Below are 26,910 nucleotides of genomic sequence, written 5' to 3'. Positions count from 1 at the left end.
TCTTTCTCTTTTTCTCTTTCTTTCTCTCTTTCTGTTTGTTCTTTCTCTCTTTCTCTTTGTTCTTTCTCTTTTTCTCTTTCTTTCTCTCTTTCTCTTTGTTCTTTCTCTTTTTCTCTTTCTTTCTTTCTTTCTGTTTGTTCTTTCTGTCTTTCTCTTTGTTCTTTTTCTTTTTCTCTTTCTTTCTCTCTTTTTCTTTGTTCTTTCTCTTTTTCTCTTTCACTTTCGCTTACTTTTTCTCTTTCTCTTTGTCTTTCTCTTTGTTCTTTCTCTTTTTCTCTTTCTTTCTCTCTTTCTGTTTGTTTTTCTCTTTCTCTTTCTTTCTCTCTTTCTCTTTCTCTTTGTTCTTTCTCTTTTTCTCTTTCACTTTCGCTTCCTTTTTCTCTTTCTCTTTTTCTCTTTCTTTCTCTCTTTCTCTTTGTTCTTTCTCTCTTTCTGTTTGTTTTTCTCTTTCTCTTTCTTTCTCTCTTTCCCTTTGTTCTTTCTCTCTTTCTGTTTGTTTTTCTCTTTCTGTTTCTTTCTCTCTTTCTCTTTTTCTCTTTCACTTTCGCTTCCTTTTTCTCTTTCTCTTTCTCTTTGTTCTTTCTCTTTTTCTCTTTCTTTCTCTCTTTCTGTTTGTTTTTCTCTTTCTCTTTCTTTCTCTCTTTCTCTTTGTTCTTTCTCTTTTTCTCTTTCACTTTCGCTTCCTTTTTCTCTTTCTCTTTTTCTCTTTCTTTCTCTCTTTGTTCTTTCTCTCTTTCTGTTTGTTTTTCTCTTTCTGTTTCTTTCTCTCTTTCTCTTTCTCTTTGTTCTTTCTCTTTTTCTCTTTCGCTTCCTTTTTCTCTTTCTCTTTCTCTTTCTCTTTGTTCTCTTTTTCTCTTTCTTTCTCTCTTTCTTTCTCTCTTTCTCTTTCCACAGCAGAGTGGTTTGCCTTTGCCTTCCCACTTCCCAGCAGTCCATGCGGTTGATTCACTCCCAATTGTCCTGAAATGCTCTCTGATAGAAAGAAAAATTATTTGATTGCTCTGGTCTCTTGTGGCCCACATCCCTTGATAATCAAATTATGTTCAGTCTCCCATTCATTTAGCTAATCGAGCCAATGCACCATCACACAATGGCCTACTGGGCTGGCAGGACAGCTTCGAGACATGCAGTACTCACCTTGGAGACGTCTGGTCTCCGATCGAATCTCGATCCAACTATAAACTGCCGTCCTGGTGTTTCGCAGGCGATGCGAGGGATCGATGTGTGGTGCGCCATCATGCGATGGGACTTATTAAACCGAATGAGTCATCTGCCAGCACTGGTTGTTCGTGTACATTAAATATCCCGGAGGAGGTGAGCTATCGCCGACACCCGAAACAAATTGCAAATTCCTGCTTTATCTTAAAGGGGCACTGCATCAGCGGCACTCCGTTTAAATGATGCAAACCAGCAGCCATGTGCTCTACCAGAATGAATTAGAAGCTACTCTCTTTCAAGAGATCACGTGGAATGGTAACGTGTACAACCTAAAAGCATTACTGGACAGCCGGCTTAATGTTACACGTCCAAAAGACGGCATGCTCAAAGATGCAACATCCCTTGGTGCACCAGGGCGGAAGTTTCCGTCTATATCGACTCAGCTTCCAAGATCCGGCTTTTCCAATGAGCTTCTGCAGTCCAAGCACTAACCGAATGTGCTCAGCTTGCGAGAAGTGATCTGATGGGTAACCTGGTAACAAAAAAAATTATACATGAGTAAAATAAATAATAAGTTATAAAAATTGTTTATGAATGAAAGGATTAATACGCTTGAATGAAGAAAGTTTAATACATGTCCTGACACATCTCAAGTTATAAAACGTGAGTCTTAAATATGAGGAAAGGAAAAATAGCGACGCGTTCAAAATAAACCCTTTTGCAACTCCAGTAAAAGTATGATGCCCCCAGGGCATTTGGACATTTCAGAAATACTTCGGCCGCCAAAAATCCCTGCCTGATCAGTTTAGGCTCACCTTGTTAAGAGAGTAAAAATCGCCCTGAGAGCAGTAATGTCAATTAAAACTATCCACCGTCAGCCACTGTGTTTTTGCTCTTCAATGGCCGACAGGGCGCGGGTTGGCAGATGGTAATAGGCCTCTGTAGGAGATAATCAGCGATAAGAGAGAGATTTGTGGGGGGGGGGGACAGAAGAAATATAAGGAATGGGAGGCAGGGAGCGAGTCGTAATGAGTTCCGGAAAAGGTTAGGGCGAGCTGTGGAAACTTTCAGTGATGGAGGGATGGATACCTGACTGGCTGCTTGTGATAGGCCTGATGTCTGCTTGTGATAGGCCTGATGTTTGCCTGTGATAGGCCTGATGTCTGCCTGGGATAAGCCTGATGTCTGCCTGGGATAGGCCTGATGTCTGCTTGTGCTAGGCCTGATGTCTGCTTGTGCTAGGCCTGATGTCTGCCTGTGATTGGCTTGATGTCTGCCTGTGATAGACCTGATGTCTGCTTGTGATAGGTCTGATGTCTGCCTGTGATAGGTCTGATGTCTGCTTGTGCTAGGCCTGATGTCTGCTTGTGCTAGGCCTGATGTCTGCCTGTGATTGGCTTGATGTCTGCCTGTGATAGACCTGATGTCTGCTTGTGATAGGCCTGATGTCTGCCTGTGATAGACCTGATGTCTGCTTGTGATAGGCCTGATGTCTGCTTGTGCTAGGCCTGATGTCTGCTTGTGCTAGGCCTGATGTCTGCCTGGGATAGGCCTGATGTCTGCCTGGGATAGGTCTGATGTCTGCCTGGGATAGGTCTGATGTCTGCCTGTGATAGGCCTGATGTCTGCTTGCGCTTGGCCTGATGTCTGCCTGGGATAGGCCTGATGTTTGCCTGTGATAAGCCTGATGTCTGCCTGGGATAGGCCTGATGTCTGCCTGGGATAGGCCTGATGTCTGCCTGGGATAGGCCTGATGTCTGCCTGGGAGAGGCCTGATGTCTGCTTGTGATAGGCCTGATGTCTGCTTGTGATAGGCCTGATGTCTGCCTGGGATAGGCCTGATGTTTGCCTGTGATAAGCCTGATGTCTGCCTGGGATAGGCCTAATGTCTGCCTGGGATAGGCCTGATGTCTGCCTGGGATAGGCCTGATGTCTGCCTGGGAGAGGCCTGATGTCTGCCTGGGAGAGGCCTGATGTCTGCTTGTGATAGGCCTGATGTCTGCCTGGGATAGGCCTGATGTCTGCCTGGGATAGGCCTGATGTCTGCCTGGGATAGGCCTGATGTCTGCCTGGGATAGGCCTGATGTCTGCCTGGGAGAGGCCTGATGTCTGCCTGGGAGAGGCCTGATGTCTGCTTGTGATAGGCCTGATGTCTGCTTGTGATAGGCCTGATGTCTGCCTGTGATAGGCCTGATGTCTGCCTGGGATAGGCCTGATGTCTGCCTGGGATAGGCCTGATGTCTGCCTGGGATAGGCCTGATGTCTGCCTGGGAGAGGCCTGATGTCTGCCTGGGAGAGGCCTGATGTCTGCCTGGGAGAGGCCTGATGTCTGCCTGGGAGAGGCCTGATGTCTGCCTGGGAGAGGCCTGATGTCTGCCTGGGAGAGGCCTGATGTCTGCCTGGGAGAGGCCTGATGTCTGCCTGGGAGAGGCCTGATGTCTGCCTGGGAGAGGCCTGATGTCTGCTTGTGATAGGCCTGATGTCTGCCTGGGATAGGCCTGATGTCTGCCTGGCTTGTCCAAGAACCTTGATGTTTGTCTTGAGTGTGCAAATAAAGTTTGGGTTGTACAGAATACCCATCGTGTTTGGTAATTAAATGAATGATACCTGACGTGTGTGTGTGTATAGGATGGTCGGTGAGCTCAAATATGTCCGCAAAACGTTTTGCAGAATCTCCCTGCTGTTAGGAGTCGAAGGACGTTGGACTGCGAGACGTTCCCATGGCGTTACTTGTGAAAACGGATAAAGACATCTGTAAGAAGGTGTGTTTGACATTTAGCATGTGGTCCTCATACTTTCAGAAATTATTGTGAGTTGATGCATATGGGCTAAGTGTGTGTGTGTGTGTGTGTGTGTGTGTGTGTGTGTGTGTGTGTGTGTGTGTGTGTGTGTGTGTGTGTGTGTGTGTGTGTGTGTGTGTGTGTGTGTGTGTGTGTGTGTGTGTGTGTGTGCGTGTGTGCGCGCGCGCATCTGTCTACAGCAGCTGTCTCTACTCTGATGTGATGACGTCTTCATGCATCATCAATGCCTGATTACCTTGCTCAAATGCGCTGCTTACAAGCGCGGACACCATGGTATGCTGCACGAGGCCCTCATTTGGATGTTTTGCATCTGAGTTTCTGGCTCATGAAGTCAACTTATTGATAACGATGAATTTTCATGGCAAACCTGTATGTATAACTTCAGCTTCTGACGAAGGAGTGTCCGCAACCTCAGTAGTGCGTCGTCATCATCCATCATGTACCATGTTCTATGCAGAGCATCAGTTTCTTGGACGGCTTCACAATCCTGGCCAGATCGCTACTCAGATGCAGGATACGTGACCCTGTGTGCAGGAATTTGGAATTTGTTCAGGGTGCCGGTGAAAGCTTGCCTACTCCTCACGGAGGATGATTAACATGCAGCCTTTTGGATGCTACACTTGTTCTCATTTTGCTGACTTCAGAAGGATGACATGCTGAGTCAACCCCCTGGTGTTAATTCAGTTCCCAATGGAGCTTGAACTCAGGACCCTCGGATCCCAAGCCAGCACCCTGACCACTAAGCAACACCAGGCTTACCAAGGCAACACCAGGTTGTTAACAGATTCGGTTGAAATTTGGTAGAGAGGTGTGTGACAAGGACAAAAATATTAGATTTTGGTGAAGATCTGGATCCGACTACAATAATTTTTTAAGTGATTCTTCACCATTGAGAAATTAAACCAAAAACGATATCTAGTACGATACTGTATTTCAAAAATTTGTGGATGAATTGTGACAAATCTTGGTGGATGAGTTGGTTAGGTTACAAGAACAAGCCAATTTGATTTTGGTTCATGTCCAAATCCAGATCCGGCCTGTCAGTGGCACACAAAATGTAAACTGTTCAGCCTGATGGAGGTACGCGCTCCACCGAGTGTCATTCTTAGTTTACTCTCTTATTTAAAAAGGAACAACACATTGTGTTAGAGATTTTGGGTTCCAGCTCTGCATTCTGTTACTTGTCTCATGTTCATTCCTGTCCCTCTGTGTGTGTCTGTTTGGCTTGTGTGTAATGTTGTTCTGTGATATAGCATTAGGCCGAGCACATTGTTTTCCTTGCTGAACCCCACCAATTTGTTTTTATTTCATCATTCTCTATCATACCTGCTCCTGACTCATCCCATCTCTTTCCTTATAGATTTAATCCTGATATCCAAACAAAGGGCTGACAGGATGGCCTAGAGGTGCGTGCTCTTGCCTCTAAGCTGTCTCGCATGGGTTTGAACCCCCCACCCAGCGACAAACTGTCATCCCGATGTTTCACAGGCAGGATTATTCATCAATGTGTGCTGTCCCTCGGATCGACCTTAAATGTGCGTCCCATCTGCCAGCATTAGTTGGTGGGCATTTAAGAACCCACAGTGTCCTTCGTTAAGAGTAGGTGAGCTATCGCCGGCACCATGGCCAAATGACAAATTCCTTCCCTGACTTTCTCAGCGGGAGTGGTGACCTGACTGGGATTGTGGCTTCGTAATTGCTTCGGCAGCACCGGTGCTCTGCATTGAGTATCGGGCATGGTACATTTTGATTGTTATGATCATGATGATGATTTAAACAAAAAATTTACATGTTTTGTTGTACATTAAACACAGATGTGTTAAAGTGCTTATGACCTTGAGCTCTTCACCTTCCTGGAGCAAAGGTATGGGGTAACAACATCTGAGCAATGATGGTACCAAAGTTTTGAAGCAAGACGTTGTCTAAGATAATTTAGTTGATTGATTGGTTGGAGCTAATCTGTCGTATTGTTCCACTTCAGGTCAGTCGGACTGGAACAGCATTGGAACAAGCTCTCGACCATGCTGAGGTAACCCGAACTGCCTTTGAACAGCCGTTATCGACTCTTGTCAATAATGACAGTTTTTAAGCTCAATGCAATGATGATTCTTTTATCCCTCCCCCACCCCCCCCCCCCCGCTTTATTACTTTGCAGTACATCATAGAAAGTGCGTCACAAAAGCCCCCTCGAAGGAAAATGCCAACAACTTCAGGATCCCGCTGGTACGATGCACCTTAAGCCACCATTACCTGGAGACTGTCGGCTTTTCATTTCACATCTTCAATGCAAACTTTTCTGAACATCATTTTGAGTGACTGTAAAGGATTTCAGAGTTAATGAAATGAGGATCCCTCCCCCCTACCCCCTCCTCTCCCCCCTCCCCAACTTCCTTCTCCCCTCCCCCTGCCTTCGTTCCATTCTCATCCAACTGAGGATTTCTTTAACGCCAAGCATTCCTGTCTGTGTTGCTATTCATTCAACACGTAGTCATACTTTGACCAAACAACATTCAAATTGTGTTTGTTACCTTCGAGCAACTTGCCCTTTTATCTCAGAGTCATTAGAGATGATGCATGGCCCCACTGTTCTACCTACCCCTCCTCCCCCCTTCCTCCAGTGAGAGTAAGTACATAAACTGACTCGATATGCTGTTAACAAAGCACAGGCATGATGATCGAAATGGCCTCCTCCTGTGGCCAAGTTCCTTTCATGTATCACTGCTGCGTCTTTAAGCGTGTCATGAAGCGTTCACACCACCACACTATCTGCTTCGCATCCTTCGCAGTTTCTGTCCATGTATATTGCACAGTAACGACCCGGTTTGTCCTCGACCCAGGTTTTGCTTCCTCTCTATTGTTCCACGATTGCTCTTCTATCATGAAAAGGTTATTTGGCACACTTTTTATGTTCCGTCACCATTGTGCTCGTGATACAAATGGCCATGTTGACAAGATGAGGCCAAATCATCATGTTGGTTGTGCATCACAACTGCCTTCTTGTTATAAACTATTTCCCTTGAAGGTTGCTGTTTGAATTTGTTTATATCCCACCATTCCCAATGAAGGCCACTGTATGATTGAAACTTCAGAATGAACCTGCTTTTCTATCAAATTATCTTCCTGCATTAATCTTCTTCTTTAACGTCCCCAATTATTTCCACGTTTTGGGGGGGTTTGTCTGGGGGAAGGTTTTGGCCCGAGACTTTCATGAACCGGCTGGCCAGGTCTGACGCTCGACTAAGTAGTTAGGGCAGGAACTTGTAATTTGTTGAGAGTGCCGGTGAAAGCTCACCTCCTCATCGTGAAGGACACTGCGAGATCTTTAACATTCACCAACTAATGCCTGCAGATGGGATGGCAGTTTATAGCTTGTTCAGGATTCAAACTCGGGCTAGACAGCTTAGAAGTGAGCGTGCATACCTCGAGGCCATCCCACCAGCCCTATCTTCTTATAGTAATAATTTTTCTATTTGTAATTATTGTCATCATTGACTCTCATATAAACTTTTGTCATTTTCTTTTTTTGTAAGATTTTTCATCATCAGAAGCCACCTCTTTGTCTGCCTGCAGGAAATCTTTGTACCAGAAAATGTACGACATCTTTGTGGAAGAATCCAGCAAAGAGCCAGAAATAAAGGTATGCGCATGAGTCAAAGGTCGATCATTAACTAGCCTTGTGTCACAAGAGAGTGACGTTGAAGTTGAGTAAAAATGCTAATTGATGCTGCTCCTCCTCCTCCTCGTCGTTTGCATGCAGCACATTGGCTGCAGGTCAGCATCAGTTCTTGCAGGGGTATGACAGTGCTGCTGATGCAGTGCCCCCTGTAGATTAAAGCATTAATTTATCATTAGTTCAGGGTGCCAGCGAAGACTCACCTGCTCTTTGTAAAGGACCGAATTGATGCTAATTCAGTGACGTGAATAGGTGAAATGCTTGAATTCTTCCAGAAGTAAGACTTGACCAAGACATTGTATGTGAATTTTTAGTTTTTATTTCAAACGTTTAAGTAAACGAGATCATTTATTTTAAGGAGCTTGAAGATGTCACACAAACACTAAGGACATTTTGATCCCAAAGCTTTCCTTAACCCACTTTAGGCATGAATCTGAATGTAGTCGGTTTACGTGTACGTGTCAAAGCAAAATCAAAAAGGGTGAAGTGTATGGTGCGTCAAAAAAAAAAGAGGGTTACGTGGATGGCGCAAATCCATACCCTTCTGACATAAAACAAAGTTGAACAAGAAATAGCCGTCAGAGATTACAGACCCTCGCCAGGACTTATTTTGTAGCAAATAAATGGATGTACTGAATGAAAGGTCGTTGATTGCAAATGAAAGGTCTAAACGGTCTAGTTGTAAATGTGTAAAGATCAAAGGTCTGAAAAGTTGTAAAGGTTAGAAGGTCCAAAGGTCAAAATGGTCTTAAGGGTGTAATTTAAGGTCTAAATGCTCATAAAACGTCTAAAAAAGGTCAAAGGGGTCTGCAGGGCATTAAAAAGTCTGAAATGTGTGAGGTCTAAAGGGTAGAAAGGAACCTAAATATCCAAGAGGATATAAAGGGCATAACGAACTCTTCACGGTCTTGGGGTTCTGAAAGGTCTAAATGGTCTTGAGGATCTTAAAGGGTCTTCAGGTTATAAAGGGTATTTGGGTTCTAAAAGGACTAAATTGTCTTGGGGATCTTAAGGGTCTTGGGAGTATATAAAGGGTATTTGGGGGTCTTAAAAGGTGATAGGGGTCTTCAGGGTCTTAAAGGATGTTTTGGTTCTAAAGGGTCTTGGGGATCTTAAGAGTTTTAGGGGTCTTATGGTTCTAAGGGATTTAACGTAATTAATACACACTCACATTATTTGTGGACAAACAGACAAACAAACAAACGGACCCAAATGGACCCAAATGCAATACCCTCTCCTCTGGCGAGGTTAACTAGAACGTTTTTCGGTGTAGTGCATACCTTTGCCAGGCTGAACAGTTTGTTTTGCATCCCACTGGTAAGCTGGATTTGGATCCAGACCTGAACCAAAATCTAATTGGTTTGTTCTTGCCACCAACCCAACTCATCCACCAAGTTTTTTTTTTTTGTTGTTTTTTTTCATAACTCATCTACAACTTTTTGAAATATTTTGCTATATATTGTTTTTGGCCCTATCACTCAATGATGAAGAATAACTTTAAAAAAAATTTTTATTCCCATGTCCAGATTCAGATTTTCACTAAAATCGAATCAATTCGTCCTTGTCACACACTCAACTGTCCAATATTGGTCTGAGTCCGTACATAACTTTCTGAGATACCGTGTTAGACATATATATATATATATATATATATATATATATATGTCTAATATATAATTTGAAGTTTTTGTTTGATTGTTTGTCTGCACGTGCTAATCTCCTGAATGGTGAAAGATAGAAGGAAACCTTTGCAACAAAAAATGTCAGGACAGGCACCGGGAAGGTTGTAGGATAGGTGGCGAGGCCCCTCGGCTGGGGGGGGGGGTGCTGGGGTGTTTTCCCCTCACCAACCCCCTTCGGCTCTGCGCGCGCTAATCTCCTGAATGGTAAAAGATCGGAGGAAACCTCTGAAACAAAAAAATGTCAGGACGGCCCCCGGGAAGGTTATAGGCTAGGTGGCGAGGCCCCTCGGTCAGGGGGTGGGGGGGGGGAGTTCCCCCTCACCAACCCCTTCGGCTACGACTGCCGTGGCCCAATAGGGAACTGATACTGGGCTCGCGTCAGACTGATGTACAGAAGATTTAATTCATTCAAAAAGAACCCGGGCAACGCCGGGTGCATTCACTGTGTGTGTGTGTGTGTGTGTGTGTGTGTGTGTGTGTGTGTGTGTGTGTGTGTGTGTGTGTGTGTGTGTGTGTGTGTGTGTGTGTGTGTGTGTATGTGTATGTGTGTGTGTGTGTGTGTGTATTTATATATATATATATATATATATATATATATATATATATATATATATATATATATATATATATATATACACATCATTTTGCCCCATCACTTGATGATGAAGAAGCACCAAAAAAATTATTGGATTCGGATCCTCACCAAAATCGAATAAATTCTTCCTTGTCACACACCCAGTATGTCCACCAAGTTTCATCCAAATCCGTTCAAAACTTTTTGATATATACTGCTCACAGACAAACAGACGGATGAAACCGACCTTCAGTGGAGGTAAAAATGGGAAAAAGTTCCACCAGGAATTACGCAGTCTCAAATTTTTAATTAAAATTGTTTTCCCGTATTGAATTTTTTTTTCCAGTATCCCCCCCCCAACCACAACTCCTTAACCCCCTCCCCCCCCCAAAGATTCTACCTCTCTCTCCCAACTCTGTCCTATCTTTGCTCTCAACCCCAATTCTCTCTCTTCTCCCCTCCCTCCCCTCCTCCCATTCATAAAAGCGAAGTTGCATTCTTACATCGATCATTACATATTTAATATCATGTCACCACAATCACCGAGTTTGAAATTGTCGCACTCGGAACCTTCTTAACACTACTCAAAAGAAACTTTCTCGGTATTCTCTTGTGTTTTGTGTCACTGCCAATGTCAAATTAGAGCGTTTTTACTACTTTTGGTAAAATAAAATAAATAAAATATAACCCACTTTCCATTCCTCCCAACACACGTATGTTATGTTTATTTACTTCACATAATCTCTCCATGGAGAAGTGAAATACAGTTTGTTGATAAATCCTGCATTTTCACACTATTCAGCGTTGAAAACTCAAGCGAAAAAGAAAACTTTTTTATTATTAAAAACTTCTCTATTTTCTTTGTTCTGTATAATAGAGCGCTGCCTCGATCGCTCCCAGGCAACACGTGCATTATGTCATTTCCTTTTCATGAGATATAATTATTAAAATGTACCTTTATTTCATGATGGAAGATGCGTTGTTCAGTCCTCAAATGTACATCAGAAGCCTGAAGTTTAAAGCCCATACAGAGCGAACAAAATGACAGTGATTTGATTTTTAAATTTTTACTTACGAAATCTAAAGATTTCGTAAGTATATTGATGACTTCCGTTTCTGTTTGTTTGTTTGTTTGTTTGTTTGTAGGCATGATAACTCGAGAACGGAAGAAGCTACCAATGTCAAATTACACCACGTGATTCAGGAGGGTGATGGCTAGTGCTGATTAGATTTTGGTCAAAATCGGTCAAAGGTCAAGGTCACAGTGAGGTCAAATATTCGATTTTTAATGGTTTGGTACAGATAACTCAAGAACGGAAGAAGCTACCAATGTCAAATTACACCACGTGATTCAGGAGAGTGATGGCTAGTGCTGATTAGATTTTGGTCAAAATCGGTCAACGGTCAAGGTCACAGTGAGGTCAAACATTCGATTTTTGATGGTTTGGAACAGAATCATCGTAGAAACTTCTGGTTTGCGTCGCTACCTTCTCTCGAGACAGCTTTTATTAGACAAGGTCAGAGGTCAAGTTGACGATTTCATAAGTACCAGTCTATGACTGCTTGTTATCTTGCCAAAACGAAGTTTTTGCAAGATATGTAAGTCAGCTTGTATGTTTTTTTTTGTTGTTGTTTGTTTGTTTGTTTGTCTGTAATCACGTATAAAAAATTCTGCAGAGCACAGTTATCATTGGAAATTTTTGTAACTTCGCATATCAGAGGCCTATAGAGGTCCCTTTCAGTGCACAAAATTTTGAAGGTCAAGGTCAAAGGTCAAGGTCACTTTGTCGCAAATCAGGGGAGTCAACGAAACCCTTATTTTTTGAGTAATTTTGATCGGATCGTCTTCAAACTTCATGGGAATACAGTTCATGGTCTGGCGCTCAGCTGATTAATTTTTAGTGGCGATTGGCCTTGACCTTCATGGTTAGCGCCTGAGGTCAAACATATTTGACCCCAAGGTCAAATTTTCAAGTTTTAGGAACCATATCGTGTAGTACCTCAAATTGAACACCTCGATGAGTGCTTTCTAGATATGTCAAGCTTGAGACATTATGGCGTCATTTGGTGACGTTATGAGGCAAGCACATATTTTTCATGGTTACTCTGTAGAACGATTCTCATCTGAATCTCTCGTAGGCAGATATTCCTCAAGGAGTCGCTCCTGGTGGATAGCAGCATTGTTCACCTCAGTGTGACCTTAAATAAGTCACTCATGTTCACATTTTGGCAAGATACTGGTCACCCTGGGGGTGACATTGGTTTTTTTTTGTTTGTGCGTTTGTTACTTACGAAATCTAAAGATTTCGTAAGTATATTGATGACTTCCGTTTGTTTGTTTGTTTGTTTGTTACTTACGAAATCTAAAGATTTCGTAAGTATATTGATGACTTCCGTTTGTTTGTTTGTTTGTTTGTAGGCACGATAACTCGAGAACGGAAGAAGCTACCAATGTCAAATTACACCACGTGATTCAGGAGAGTGATGGCTAGTGCTGATTAGATTTTGGTCAAAGGTCAAGGTCACAGTGAGGTCAAACATAATTCCGTAAATTCATGTGGAGAAATTGAGTATTTTTGCTTTGCTCGACGTTACGAGTTCGTTTTAACTTCGATTTTAATTTTGTCTTCGGTTTTTGCGATCGCTTAGGACGATTAAAACTCGGTTGTCGAAATTCTGGTAAAAATCGGATGTTTTGGAGACGTTTTAAGATTGTATAAAAAAATATTTCACTCGACGCGTCATGGGTCGTCCCATAATGCAGTGCGCTCGAGCAGACGCGTCGTTGAGTTACGTTAAGGTATAATTGTGTGGAGAAATGGAGATTTTTGCTTCGGTCGACGTTACGATTTTTGATGGTTTGATACAGAATCATCGTAGAAACTTCTGGTTTGCGTCGCTACCTTCTCGAGAGACAGCTTTTATTAGACAAGGTCAGAAGTCAAGTTGACGATTTCGTAAGTACCAGTCTATGACTGCTTGTTTGTTTGTTTGTTTGTTTGTTTGTTTGTTTGTAGGCACGATAACTCGAGAACGGGAGAAGCTACCAATGTCAAATTACACCACATGATTCAGGAGGCTGATGGCCAATGCTGATTAGATTTTGGTCAAAATTGGTCAAAGGTCAAGGTCACAGTGAGGTCAAACATCCAAAAAATGATAACTCGAGAACGGAAGAAGCTTCCAATGTCAAATTACACCACGTGATTCAGGATGGTGATGGCTAGCGCTGATTAGAATTTGGTCAAAATCGGTCAAAGTTCAAGGTCACAGTGAGGTCAAACATCCAAAACATTCGATTTTTGATGGTTTGGTACAGAATCATCGCAGAAACTTCTGATTTGTGTCGCTACCTTCTCAAGAGACAGCTTTTATTAGACAAGGTCAGAGGTCAAGTTGACGATTTCGTAAGTACCAGTCTATGACTGCTTGTTTGTTTGTTTGTTTGTACGCACGATAACTCGAGAACGGAAGAAGCTACCGATGTCAAATTACACCACGTGATTCAGGAGGGTGATGGCTAGTGCTGATTAGATTTTGGTCAAAATCGGTCAAAGGTCAAGGTCACAGTGAGGTCAAATATTCGATTTTTGATGGTTTGGTACAGATAACTCGAGAACGGAAGAAGCTACCAATGTCAAATTACACCACGTGATTCAGGAGCGTGATGGCTAGTGCTGATTAGATTTTGGTCAAAATCGGTCAAAGGTCAAGGTCACAGTGAGGTCAAAAATTCAATTTTTGATGGTTTGGTACAGAATCATGATAGAAACTTCTGGTTTGCGTCGCTACCTTCTCCAGAGAAGGCTTTTATTAGACAAAGTCAGAGGTCAAGTTGACGATTTCGTAAGTACCAGTCTATGACTGCTTGTTTTTATTTTGAGGAAAGCATCATGGGTGGAGTCCATTGCCAGCGAAGCTCCAACCTGGACAGGCAGACTGGCGAAAAACATATATATGATCCCCTGTTTTTTTGTTTTTTTTTTCAAACATGGAGATAATCAGTCCATCCTTGTTTCACTTTTACCTCTTATCGTTATCACATTATAGACTTTATATCCTGCACGACCATGGGTCTCTTCCTGAAGCCAAAGTGTCGTTTTAAGGGGCACATTTCCCAACTTTTGAAGCTCCTTTTAAAACTTTTATAAATCACAAAATATTCAAGCTTACATCGTGATTGATATATTGCAGCTATCAATTATATACATCCCTCATCATCCCAAGATGCCACACCAAATGTTGTGCACAGAGACTGCGGAAGAACGTAAAGTTACTGGAGAAAGTGGTGAATAGGGACCGACCTTGCTGCCTTATCATCAACTTTTTTAAAGGCAACGAAGGCTATTCACTCATGCTCCGCGCCAAGAACGGCTCTGGTATGACGTACTGTGTTCGTCCTTTGCTCCTGATACTCTCCTCGCTTTTCCTCCTTGCTATGCCCACCACGCCCACCCACCCACACCCAACACCCCACCCCCTGCCATTCGTTTTTATTTTGCAAATGATGTTTGAACCGCTTGACGTGTTTATAAATCGTGAATGGGATCTTGGAGGTTTATCCATAGTGTGTTCATTTGCCTTGCTGTTGAGCGTTACAACAGATAATTGAGTGCCCTGCTCCTCACATGGTCACGCCTTCAAATAACAACTGATAATGGTGATCTACAATTATGTATGCAAGTAGGGGTTTATTTGGAAAGTGGCAAAATAAAAAAGTAAGAGAGTCGGAAGCCCACCATTTGTGCACACAATAAATAGACTGCTCCCATTGTAGCCATCTGACAAGGTTGTAATGCTTTGGGCATTTTATGCTGTCCTTGTACCATTCTCAATTGCATTTTCAACACTTCACAAAACCTGGTTGACATTTTACCAGTTTGTCCATTTCCTTAACCCTGTTCAACTAATGATTGCAGAGATTGTTTATCGCCACATCTCTGGGTTTTATATAATAATAATAATAATAATAATAATAATAATAATAATAATAATAATAATATGAGTTCCCTAACAATAACTTGACACAGGAGGAGGCCATTCGGCCCATCAAGGCCTGCACTATTATTACCGACCTATCGTTGTTTGTCCGTGCTCTATCCTTAAATGCTGAGCATCAAGCAAGGAAGCAGCACAAACCATTTTTAAAGTCTTTGATATAACTCAGCCGGAGTTCGAACCACCGACCTCCTAGACTCAGAGCGGATGCTTTAACCCTTACCCCACCGAGTCTGGTTAAAGCACCTTTGTTTGTTCATCTTTTCGGAACCTTTGTTGAAGCTAATCGTTTTTTCTCTCCCTCTCCCTCTCCCTCTCCCTCTCCCTCTCCCATCTCTCCACCACCTCTTGTTATATCTACCATAACAGATGTTGAAACACTGCACCTGCCATATGAAGAAAGAGAGTTTCTTGCATACTTGGATTCTGGAGAGCTTCCTCCAGTGCTGGTGGACTTGCTGGAGAAAGCGCAGGTACTGTTCATGTTACGTCAGAGTGCTTTGCTTATAATGATTGCTTTGTTTCTATATTTAAAAGTTTAGTATGATAAGAGGATGTTAACCAACATGGGAAGTGAGGTGTGACAGATGTTTTGAGTTTTTTTTTTTTTCATCATCAGAGCAAAAGAGGGGAATGTGGGTGGACAGAGGGTTTATACTCGTGTTTGGAATGGGTCAAACGTCAAATGGCCCAGATTAAGGATAAAAGAGACCTGCAGTAAAGATCAAGGCTCAAAAAGGTGTATGCTACTGAATTATAGGTCAGAAGTTGAAGACCAATGGGACAATCAAAAATCAAGGGTCAAAATATCAAGAAAACTGCATTGTTTATGATAAAATATTTCGTTGTCAAGGGAGGAGAGTAAGGGCAGTCGCTTCTATTGTCTACCGTAGACAATATGGAAGTGAGGTGAGAAAGTGAGGGTGATTAAGCTGGTTCATTGTATGTAATGGAGATTTTATTGTGAAAAAATAGGTTTGCGTATGATGTAATAAACTTCACCCCCCCCCCTCCACCCCGTCACTACTTTTCCTCCCCTATCCCTCATCCTCCTCTGCTCACCCACCTCAACAGATTCCCACCCCTTCTGTATTTTTTTGTAAATTTCTTGAAATTCACTAACTTTGATCAGTCGTTTCTTCTTCGTGTCGGTGTCAAATGCTTTCTGCTCGTGGTGTCCTTATATACCTGCACAGGTGATCTCGAGACTGCGCCAATGTTGGGATTGGAGCGGGCAATCTTTAGCCTATTTCTATTTCCCTGAATAAAAGTTTCGATTTTCCTGAAACACAGACACACATACCCAAGTGCACGTTGGAGAAAAAAAAAAGAAAAAGAATTGGCTCATTAAAATGAAGGATTGGTTGGAATGCCCAATTTTCTCTTTTGTGCTGTTTGTAGAGCTTTCTAACTTTTTAATGCATTGTATATTGGACAGCATTGAAGTTTGAGTGAAACTGATGCTTTATTAAGCTGTTGCCAAATGAGACGTCAAGGAATGATATTTTGCTAGCTGCCGTCATTAATTATTTATTTACCTACTTAAATCTCGTATAACTTCCACCATCCTTCAGGTTAACATCTTCCACAGCGGCTGTGTGATCGCTGAGATAAGGGACTATAGGCAGGTCGGCCTCGTCAAGGGACAAGCTCCAGATGTGAGACATGTGCTCCTAAAGCCAACAGCGCAGGTGCTCCTGACAGAGTTCTTTGTTCTTCACCCTGACTCTTGTTTTGCTCAAGTTTTTGACTTTTTCCCCAACATGTTTGTGCCAGTTTTTCGTATGTGCATTTTTTCCCCCTCTTTTCAGACGCTCATTTGTGACGTCAATGCAATCACGTGTGATAACCACAAATGGACACAGGTTGGTTTATTTGAATTGAGTATATTGGAGGGAAGTAATGATGCTGAAAGAGACAGAATAATGCCGTCCTTCCGCTTGTCAGAGTGAAAAGTGTGCCAGCTGGTCCGCATGGATTTCTTGGTCTGCATGCATTGTGTTCTCTCCATGTAGAATCAATATTCCCCTAATTAGTAATCTATGGTATTGTTTTTTTTCTCATGTGTACTTTCCTGCCCTTCATACCTTGGTCATTCCTATGTCCACGAGTTGGTCCTTTGCATGTGTTGTTGGCAATTTTGGGAGGGATGCAGTACAAGCAAGAAGGGCAAAATGACCTTTTCTACTGCCTTAACTAGATATACACTACATGGCCAAAAGTATGCAGACACCCCTTCTAATTAATGGATTTGGCTATATCAGCCACACCCAGTGCTGATAGGTGTATAAAATCAAGCACACAGCCATGCAATCTCAATAGACAAACACTGGCAGTAGAATGGACTGTACTTAAGAGCTCAGTGACTTTCAACATGGCACCGTCATAGGATGCCACCTTTCCAACAAGTCAGTTCGTCAAATTTCTGCCCTGCTAGAGCTTCCCCGGTCAACTGTAAGTGCTGTTATTGTGAAGTGGAAATGTTTCGGAGCAACAACAGCTCAACCACGAAGTCGAGGGCACACAAGTTCACAGAACGGGACCGCCGAGTGCTGAACCACGTGGCACAGAAAAATAATCTGTCTTCGGTTGCAGCACTCACTACGGCGTTCCAAAATGACTGGAAGCAACGTCAGCACAAACACTGTTCGTCGAGAGCTTCATGAAATGGGTTTCCATGGCCTAGTAGCCACACACAAGCCTACAATCACCATGCGCAATGCCAAGCGTCGGCTGGAGTGGTGTAAAGCTCACCGCCATTGGACTCTGGAGCAGTGGAAACGCGTTCTCTGGAGTGATGAATCGTGCTTCACCATCTGGCAGTCCGACGGACGAATCTGGGTTTGGTGGATGCCAGGAGAACGCCACCTGCCCGAATGCAGAGTGCCAACTGTAAAGTTTGGTGGAGGAGGAATAATGGTCTGGGGATGTTTTTCATGGTTCAGGCTAGGCCCTTTAGTTCCAGTAATGGGATTCTTAACGCTATAGCATACAATGACATTCTAGATGATTCTCTGCTTCCAACTTTGTGCAACAGTTTGGGGAAGGCCCTTTCCTGTTTCAACATGACAATGTTCCCGTGCACAAACCGAGGTCTGTACAGAAATGGTTTGTTGAGATCGGTGTGGAAGAACTTGACTGGCATGCACAGAGCCCTGACCTCAACTCTATCGAACACCTTTGGGATGAATTGGAATGCCGACTGCGAGCCAGACCTCATCACCCAACATCAGTGCCCGACCTCACTAATGCTCTTGTGGCTGAATGGAAGTTAATCCCTCCCCAGCCATGTTCCAACATCTCGTGGAAAGCCTTCCAATAAGAGTGGAGGCTGTTGTAGCAGCAAAGGGGGGGGGGGCAACTCTACATTAATGCCTATGATTATGGAATGAGATGTTGGACGAGCAGGTGTCCACATACTTTTGGCCGTGTTGTGTATATACGAGGGCCAGTCAATAAGTAACCTTAAAATGGCGATATCAATTTGAGAATGTAATGTGTGTAGTTGTAGACGACATATGTTATGTCTATGGGCAAGAGTCATGTTTTGCCTGTTTTAGATCTGGCAACATTGAGCGTATGACGTCAGTAGAGCAGTTCCAAGATGGCGGCTCCCTTGGAAGCATGCACCAGAGAGGAGCAATGTTCTGTCATCCATTTCTTGGGAAGTGAGGGTGTGAATCCCATTGAAATCTATCACAGAATGAAGATACAATATGGTGACTCATGTTTATCGCTGCAGCAGGTGTACGATTGGGACAGGAAGTTTAAAAGTGGAGTGTTCAGTGTGGCAGACGCTGCTCGCTCGGGCCGGCCTCACAGCCAACACCAGAAATGATTGCAGCAGTTGAGCGCGTGCTAAGGGAAAACTGTCGCATTACACTGGATGAAGTGGTTTCCGAATTAAACATGAGCCATGGTTCAGCACGCCATATTATTCACAACGTGCAGGGGTTCCGCAAAGTGTCTGCAAGGTGCAAGGCAACACACACCCGAACTGAAAGAACAGCGAGTGGACACGTGAAGAACTTCTGCGATGTTATAAAACAGAAGGTGACACTTTCTTACAGTGTGTAGTGACTGGGGATGAAAGCTGGATCCACTACGTTCAGCCAGAAATGAAGAGTGCAAGCAAAGAGTGGTACCATTCGACTTCACCGAAGCCCAAAAAATTCCGCACACAGCCATCCGCTGGAAAACTGATGCTGATGCTTTTCCTGGATAACCAAGGCCCACTTGTAGAGCATTACATGCTCAGAGGGACCACAGTCACCAGTGCATCATACTGCGACCTGCTTAAAAATAATCTGAAACCAGCAATCGGATCAAAACGTCTACTCACTACCGGTGTTTCGCTGCAGCATGACAATGCTCAGCCCCATAGTGCCCGTGCTGCAGCTGCAACAATCGAGGACATGCATTTTGAGTCCTTTCCTCATCCACCCTACTCTCCAGACTTCGCCCCTTCGGATTACCACATATTTGGGCCACTTAAAGAGGCGCTTGGTAGAACCACTTTCTGATCCGAGAAAGAGGTCCAAGAGGCAGTGCACGAATACCTACACAAGCAGACAAAATATACTTTTTTCTAGAGGAATCCAGGCCTTAGTAGAGTGCTGGAAAAAATTCATTCAACGCAATGGAGATGATGTTGTAAAATAACACAGTTGTTACACATGTACATGCAATAAACAATTTGTGATAAATATTTTCAGGTTACTTATTGACTGGCCCTCGTGATATATATATATATATATATATATATATATATATATATATATATATATATATATATATATATATATATATATATATATATATATATATATATATATATATATGCCTGGTGTGTTGGCGCAGTGGTTTGGGCAGTGGCTTGGGATACAAAAGGTCCTGAGTTCAAGTCCTGTTGAGCCACTGAATTAATACACCAGGGGGTTGACTCAGCCTGTCATCCTTCCGAGGTCGGCGAAATGAGTACCAGTATACTGGGCCGGTGTATACCCCGGTTAAAATAGGTGTACCATATCCCTGTGTCGTAAGAGGCGACCAGGGTTGCGTCAGGAAGGGCATCCGGCATAAAACATGTGCCAAATCTCTATGCGGATCATACGGATGATCCGCTGTGGCGACCCCTCACGGGAGCAGCCGAAGGAAGGAGATATATATATATATATATATATATATATATATATATATATATATATATATATATATATATATATATATATATATATATATATATATATATATATATATATATATTGCAGGGAAAGTATGTTGTGTGTTTCATTTACTCTGAGATGATTTGACCGAGGAAGCTAAAACTTTCAGGGATTAATGAGCACAATGAAGTTGTCCATGTGCAAGTTTCGTTGATTCCATAAAGTTTTGAAAAATAAAAACACCCATATTGGCATTTCCTTCCTTTTGGGTGCATTTGGAATTATCTGAGCTGTATAACCACAATGTATTTTATATACACAAGAGCAGTGCACATGTTTTTGCTTCATATACGTAACCCGGGTTAAATTTACCCCGTGGGGTGGAAGACCCCACGGGGTCTAAGCGCCGCTTATATTCTCTCTTTTCTTGTTATTTTCTGGAGCGCTTGGGGCAGCGGTTTGTTGTCTATGCACCACCCAAATTAAGGGATGTTTCAGAAGAACATGCTGCATGCTTGGAACAATAGCGTCTATCAGGCGGGTACTCTGTTATGCTATGAATAATCATAAAAATAATACCATGACCCCCTGGCCACTCGTGTAGGGAGCAGGTGCTTCTCGTGATATGAAAAATATAATGTACTGTAGATGCATTAACAACTGTTGACATTTTAATCATCCAAAAATTCCAATCTTAATTGCTGTCTTTTCTGCAGGTAAGGTAGGACTACTCCCTTACCATCTACTCACCACCTCCCCGCAATGACTTCCATTGCTTTTGTCTACCTTGTAACTCATTCGTTTATACAAGTAGATATTTTACCAATGATCCGTGTTTGTGGCATTGCAAATCTCTGTATCCAGTGGCTTTAGATTAGAATGTATGAGAGATCAAAGTGCTTTGGTTGCTTTTCCCTGCTGTTTCAGGAGGACAAACTAGCTCTCGAAAGCCACATGCTGTTAGCCACCAGTGAACCCTTGTGTCTTGACCCATCCATCTCCATCTCTTGCATTGCAAACCGTCTGTTGCACCAAAGAATGCACCTGAACTCCCCTCGTGTCCAAAGGTACCTGTTTGCTACCTTCGGAGGCTCCTACAGAATGCAAAATATAAGAATGTTAAAGTGTATCATGAGTAATACAAACGATATTTCGGGTGAGTCAGTCATGGTAGCTGTCGTGTTGATATGATGTTAAAAGTGCCAGATAAATACACAAATGTATTTTAGAAGATTGTATTTGTATTCAAGGCCGAGGTTATTCTGTTAACATTCCTTCTATCACCTTTTGATCCCTTGCTGAAATTCCTCACTTCACTTTCTTCTACACTCACCAAATTGGAAGTTTGAACAAGTGATGAAGAAATTGGAGGGAGTGGGAGGAAGATTAAGACAAGTGTAAACTCCTTGTGCTTTGCTCAGGGCAGTTCAGCGGAAGTCGTGGCCAGCATTGGTTCGACACCTCCAGTCCATCCAGCCGACAACACCACCGTGCCTAAGGTTGCATACGCATCTGAGTCGCCGTAAAGATAAGCGTACCACCATGCCTCGTGTGGACCTCAAACTCTCACGCACATCCACTGTGAGTTTTCACCTGTTTCAATCTTTCTCCTCCACTCTCCCCTCTCTTCCTCCCACCCTTCATTCCCCTTCCTGTCGTCTTTCCCACTTCGTTGCACTTCCGCTCCCCCATCCCCCCGGCACTTCCACCCCCCTGCACTTCCACACTTCTCCCGGCAATTCAGCCCCTCCCCCAGCACTTTCGCCCCCTCCTGGCACTTCTACCCTCTCAGGCATTTCCGCCCCCCCTTGCACTTCCACCCACTTCTCAGCCCTTCTTCCCCTTCCTCCTCGCGTTCTTCCCCTTCCGAGTCGCCTTCTTCCCCTTCCGAGTCGCCTTCTTCCCCTTCCGAGTCGCCGACTTCCCCTTCCGAGTCGCCGACTTCCCCTTCCTCCTTGCCTTCTCCCCTTGCCCACTTTGCACTCTCCTCTCGCTCTTGCCCACCTTTTGTCCTCACTCCCCTCACCCTCTCAACTTCTCTTGTCCCCTCGCCTCCTCTTGCCTCCCCTCATCCCCTCGCATTCCCTTTCCTCCTACCCTCTCACCTCCCTCGCCCTCTCACCTCCCCTCGCCCTCTCACTCCCCTCCCTCGCCCTCTCACTCCCCTCCCTCGCGCTCTCACTCCCCTCCCTCGCGCTCTCACTCCCCTCCCTCGCGCTCTCACTCCCCTCCCTCGCGCTCTCACTCCCCTCCCTCGCCCTCTCACTCCCCTCCCTCGCCCTCTCACTCCCCTCCCTCGCGCTCTCATTCCCCTCCCTCGCGCTCTCACTCCCCTCCCTCGCGCTCTCACTCCCCTCCCTCGCTCTCTCACTCGCCCTCTCACTCCCCCTCGCCCTCTCACTCCCCCCCTCGCCCTCTCACTCCCCCCTCGCCCTCTCACTCCCCCTCGCCCTCTCACTCCCCCCTCGCCCTCTCACTTCCCACCTCGCCCTCTCATTCCCCCCTCGCCCTCTCATTCCCCCCTCGCCCTGTCACCCCCTCGCCCTCTCACCCCCTCGCCATCTCACACCCCCTCGCCCTCTCACACCCCCTTGCCCTCTCACACCCCTCGCCCTCTCACACCCCCTCGCCCTCTCACACCCCCTCGCCCTCTCACCCCCTCGCCCTCTCACCCCCTCGCCCTCTCACCCCCTCGCCCTCTCTCACACCCCTCGCCCTCTCACACCCCCTCGCCATCTCACACCCCCTCGCCATCTCACACCCCCTCGCCCTCTCACACCCCCTCGCCCTCTCACACCCCCTCGCCCTCTCACACCCCCTCGCCCTCTCACACCCCCTCGCCCTCTCACACCCCCCTCGCCCTCTCACACCCCCTCGCCCTCTCACACCCCCCTCGCCCTCTCACACCCCCTCGCCCTCTCACACCCCCCTCGCCCTCTCACACCCCCTCGCCCTCTCACACCCCCTCGCCCTCTCACACCCCCCTCGCCCTCTCACACCCCCTCGCCCTCTCACACCCCCCTCGCCCTCTCACACCCCCTCGCCCTCTCACACCCCCCTCGCCCTCTCACACCCCCTCGCCATCTCACACCCCCTCGCCATCTCACACCCCCTCGCCCTCTCACACCCCCTCGCCCTCTCACCCCCTCCCCATCTCATACCCCCATCACCCTCTCCCCTTTGCCCTCTCCACCCCTTCCCCTTCTTCTGCCCTCCCCTCTACCAATCCCCTCCTCCCCTCTGGCCTTTCTGTCCACTCCGTCCTTCCCTTCCCCCCCCCCAACCAATGCCCTTTTCTTTTCCCCTCCCTGTCCTCTTTCCCCTCCCTGCCCTCTTTCTCTCCCTGCCCTCTTTCTCTCCCTGCCCTCTTTCTCTCCCTGCCCTCTTTCTCTCCCTGCCCTCTTTCTCTCCCTGCCCTCTTTCTCTCCCTGCCCTCTTTTCCCTCCCTGCCCTCTTTCCCCTCCCTGCCCTCTTTTTCTCCTCCCTGTCCTCTTTCTTTCCCATCTCTGACCTCTCTTTATCGCCCCTATATGCACTCTGCCACCTCTGCCTTATTTTTCTCTCCACTCTCTGCCCTCCCTGCCCTCTCTTTCTCGCCTCTCACTGCCTTTTCTCTGCCTTCCCTTTCTCTCCCCTCTCTGCACTCCCTATTCTCTCCCCTCCCTGCCCTCTCTTTTCTCTCCCCTCCCTGCCCTCTCTTTTCTCTCCCCTCCCTGCCCTCTCTTTTCTCTCTCCCTCCCTGCCCTCTCTTTTTCTCTCCCCTCCCTGCCCTCTCTTTTTCTCTCCCCTCCCTGCCCTCTCTTTTTCTCTCCCCTCCCTGCCCTCTCTTTTTCTCTCCCCTCCCTGCCCTCTCTTTTTCTCTCCCCTCCCTGCCCTCTCTTTTTCTCTCACCTCCTGCCCTCTCTTTTTCTCTTCCTTCCCTGCCCTCTCCTTTTCTCTCTCCTCCTGGCCCTCTCTTTTTCTCTCCCCTCCCTGCCCTCTCTTTTTCTCTTCCCTCCCTTCCCTCTCTTTTTCTCTCCCCTCCCTGCCCTCTCTTTTTCTCTCCCCTCCCTGCCCTCTCTTTTTCTCTCCCCTCCCTGCCCTCTCTTTTTCTCTCCCCTCCCTGCCCTCTCTTTTTCTCTCCCCTCCCTGCCCTCTCTTTTTCTCTCCCCTCCCTGCCCTCTCTTTTTCTCTCCCCTCCCCTCCTTGCCCTCTCTTTCTCTCCCTTCCCTGTCCTCTCTTTCTCTCCCCTCCTTGCCCTCTCTTTCTCTCCCTCCCTGCCCTCTTTTTCTCTCCCCTCCCTGCCCTCTCTTTTTCTCTCCCTCCCTGCCCTCTCTTTCTCTCCCCTCCCTGCCCTCTCTTTTTCTCTCCCCTCCCTGCCCTCTCTTTCTCTGCGCTCTCTTTCTCTCCCCTCCCTGCCCTCTCTTTCTCTCCCCTCCTTGCTCTCTCTTTCTCTCCCTTCCCTGCCCTCTCTTTCTCTTCGTCCCTGACCTCTCTTTTCTCTCCCTTCCCTGCCCTCTCTTTCTCTCCCCTCCTTGTCCTCTCTTTCTCTCCCTCCCTGCCCTCTCTTTTCTCTCCCTCCCTGCCCTCTCTTTTTCTCTCCCCTCCCTGCCCTCTCTTTCTCTCCCCTCACTGCCCTCTCTTTCTCACTCCTCACTGCCCTCTCTTTTTCTCTCCCCTCCCTGCCCTCTCTTTTTCTCTCCCCTCCCTGCCCTCTCTTTTTCTCTCCCCTCCCTGCCCTCTCTTTTTCTCTCTCCTCCCTGCCCTCTCTTTTTCTCTCCCTCCCTGCCCTCTCTTTTTCTCTCCCCTCCCTGCCCTCTCTTTCTCTCCCCTCCCTGCCCTCTCTCTCTGCGCTCTCTTTCTCTCCCCTCCCTGCCCTCTCTTTCTCTCCCCTCCTTGCCCTCTCTTTCTCTCCCTTCCCTGCCCTCTCTTTTTCTCTCCCCTCCCTGCCCTCTCTTTTTCTCTCCCCTTCCTGCCCTCTCTTTCTCTCCCTCCCTGCCCTCTCTCTGCGCTCTCTTTCTCTCCCCTCCCTGCCCTCTCTTTCTCCCCCCTCCTTGCCCTGTCTTTCTCTCCTCTCCCTCTCCTCTCTTTTTCTCTCCCCTCCCTGCCCTCTCTTTTTCTCTCCCCTCCCTGCCCTCTCTTTTTCTCTCTCCTCCCTGCCCTCTCTTTTTCTCTCCGCTACCTGCCCTCTCTTTTTCTCTCCCCTCCCTGCCCTCTCTTTTCTCTCTCCCTCCCTGCCCTCTCTTTTTCTCTCCCCTCCCTGCCCTCTCTTTTTCTCTCCCCTCCCTGCCCTCTCTTTTTCTCTCCCCTCCCTGCCCTCTCTTTTTCTCTCCCCTCCCTGCCCTCTCTTTTTCTCTCCCCTCCCTGCCCTCTCCATTTTTCTCTCCCCTCCCTGCCATCTCTTTTTCTCTCCCCTCCCTGCCCTCTCTTTTTCTCTCCCTCCCTGCCCTCTCTTTTTCTCTCCCCTCCCTGCCCTCTCTTTTTCTCTCCCCTCCCTGCCCTCTCTTTTTCTCTCCCCTCCCTGCCCTCTCTTTTTCTCTCCCTCCCTGCCCTCTCTTTTTCTCTCCCCTCCTCCTTGCCCTCTCTTTTCTCTCCCTTCCCTGTCCTCTCTTTCTCTCCCTCCTTGCCCTCTCTTTCTCTCCCTTCCCTGTCCTCTCTTTCTCTCCCCTCCCTGCCCTCTCTTTTTCTCTCCCTCCCTGCCCTCTCTTTTTCTCTCCCCTCCCTGCCCTCTCTTTTTCTCTCCCTCCCTGCCCTCTCTTTCTCTGCGCTCTCTTTCTCTCCCCTCCCTGCCCTCTCTTTCTCTCCCCTCCTTGCTCTCTCTTTCTCTCCCTTCCCTGCCCTCTCTTTCTCTTCGTCCCTGACCTCTCTTTCTCTCCCTTCCCTGCCCTCTCTTTCTCTCCCTCCTTGTCCTCTCTTTCTCTCCCTCCCTGCCCTCTCTTTTCTCTCCCTCCCTGCCCTCTCTTTTCTCTCTCCCTCCCTGCCCTCTCTTTCTCTCCCCTCACTGCCCTCTCTTTCTCACTCCTCACTGCCCTCTCTTTTTCTCTCCCCTCCCTGCCCTCTCTTTTTCTCTCCCTCCCTGCCCTCTCTTTTTCTCTCCCCTCCCTGCCCTCTCTTTTTTTCTCTCTCTCCTCCCTGCCCTCTCTTTTTCTCTCCCTCCCTGCCCTCTCTTTTTCTCTCCCCTCCCTGCCCTCTCTTTCTCTCCCTCCCTGCCCTCTCTCTCTGCGCTCTCTTTCTCTCCCCTCCCTGCCCTCTCTTTCTCTCCCCTCCTTGCCCTCTCTTTCTCTCCCTTCCCTGCCCTCTCTTTTTCTCTCCCTCCCTGCCCTCTCTTTTTCTCTCCCCTTCCTGCCCTCTCTTTCTCTCCCCTCCCTGCCCTCTCTCTGCGCTCTCTTTCTCTCCCTCCCTGCCCTCTCTTTCTCTCCCCTCCTTGCCCTCTCTTTCTCTCCCCTCCCTGCCCTCTCTTTTTCTCTCCCCTCCCTGCCCTCTCTTTTTCTCTCCCCTCCCTGCCCTCTCTTTTTCTCTCTCCTCCCTGCCCTCTCTTTTTCTCTCCCCTCCCTGCCCTCTCTTTTTCTCTCCCCTCCCTGCCCTCTCTTTTTCTCTCTCTCCTCCCTGCCCTCTCTTTTTCTCTCCCCTCCCTGCCCTCTCTTTTTCTCTCCCCTCCCTGCCCTCTCTTTCTCTCCCCTCCCTGCCCTCTCTCTGCGCTCTCTTTCTCTCCCCTCCCTGCCCTCTCTTTCTCTCCCCTCCTTGCCCTCTCTTTCTCTCCCTTCCCTGCCCTCTCTTTCTCTCCCCTCCTTGCCCTCTCTTTCTCTCCCTCCCTGCCCTCTCTTTCTCTCCCCTCCCTGCCCTCTCTTTTTCTCTCCCCTCCCTGCCCTCTCTTTTTCTC

The 26,910-nt window shown here is 46.4% G+C and overlaps 1 protein-coding gene across 9 annotated transcripts in view; it reads left to right on the top strand.

The window, feature by feature from the left end:
* Positions 1-1,972: 1,972 nt before the first annotated feature.
* The window catches only part of SUPT20H (SPT20 homolog, SAGA complex component), a 46,200-nt gene continuing 21,262 nt past the window's right edge, over positions 1,973-26,910 (top strand). For 3 of the 9 annotated variants that reach the window (XM_085852713.1, XM_085852712.1, XM_085852707.1), the window contains exons 1-12: positions 1,973-2,086; positions 3,829-3,920; positions 4,139-4,232; positions 5,941-5,988; positions 6,115-6,182; positions 7,530-7,596; positions 14,141-14,267; positions 15,256-15,359; positions 16,461-16,577; positions 16,698-16,751; positions 20,979-21,118; positions 21,473-21,632. In XM_085852713.1, coding sequence (XP_085708839.1) covers positions 4,230-4,232; positions 5,941-5,988; positions 6,115-6,182; positions 7,530-7,596; positions 14,141-14,267; positions 15,256-15,359; positions 16,461-16,577; positions 16,698-16,751; positions 20,979-21,118; positions 21,473-21,632 — 888 coding nt within the window. In that variant the 5' untranslated portion in view covers positions 1,973-2,086; positions 3,829-3,920; positions 4,139-4,229. Of the gene's footprint in view, positions 2,203-3,786; positions 3,921-4,138; positions 4,233-5,940; positions 5,989-6,114; positions 6,183-7,529; positions 7,597-14,115; positions 14,268-15,255; positions 15,360-16,460; positions 16,578-16,697; positions 16,752-20,978; positions 21,119-21,472; positions 21,633-26,910 lie in introns of those variants that run through there. The other 6 variants (XM_085852711.1, XM_085852710.1, XM_085852708.1 and 3 more) reach the window with 6 other exon arrangements.

This window comes from Eptatretus burgeri, chromosome 13 (genome assembly GCF_056783735.1).
Source record: "Eptatretus burgeri isolate ZD-2024b chromosome 13, Ebu_testis_v1, whole genome shotgun sequence".
Taxonomy (NCBI): Eukaryota; Metazoa; Chordata; class Myxini; order Myxiniformes; family Myxinidae; genus Eptatretus; species Eptatretus burgeri.
This window is presented reverse-complemented; position numbering and strand designations above follow the sequence as displayed.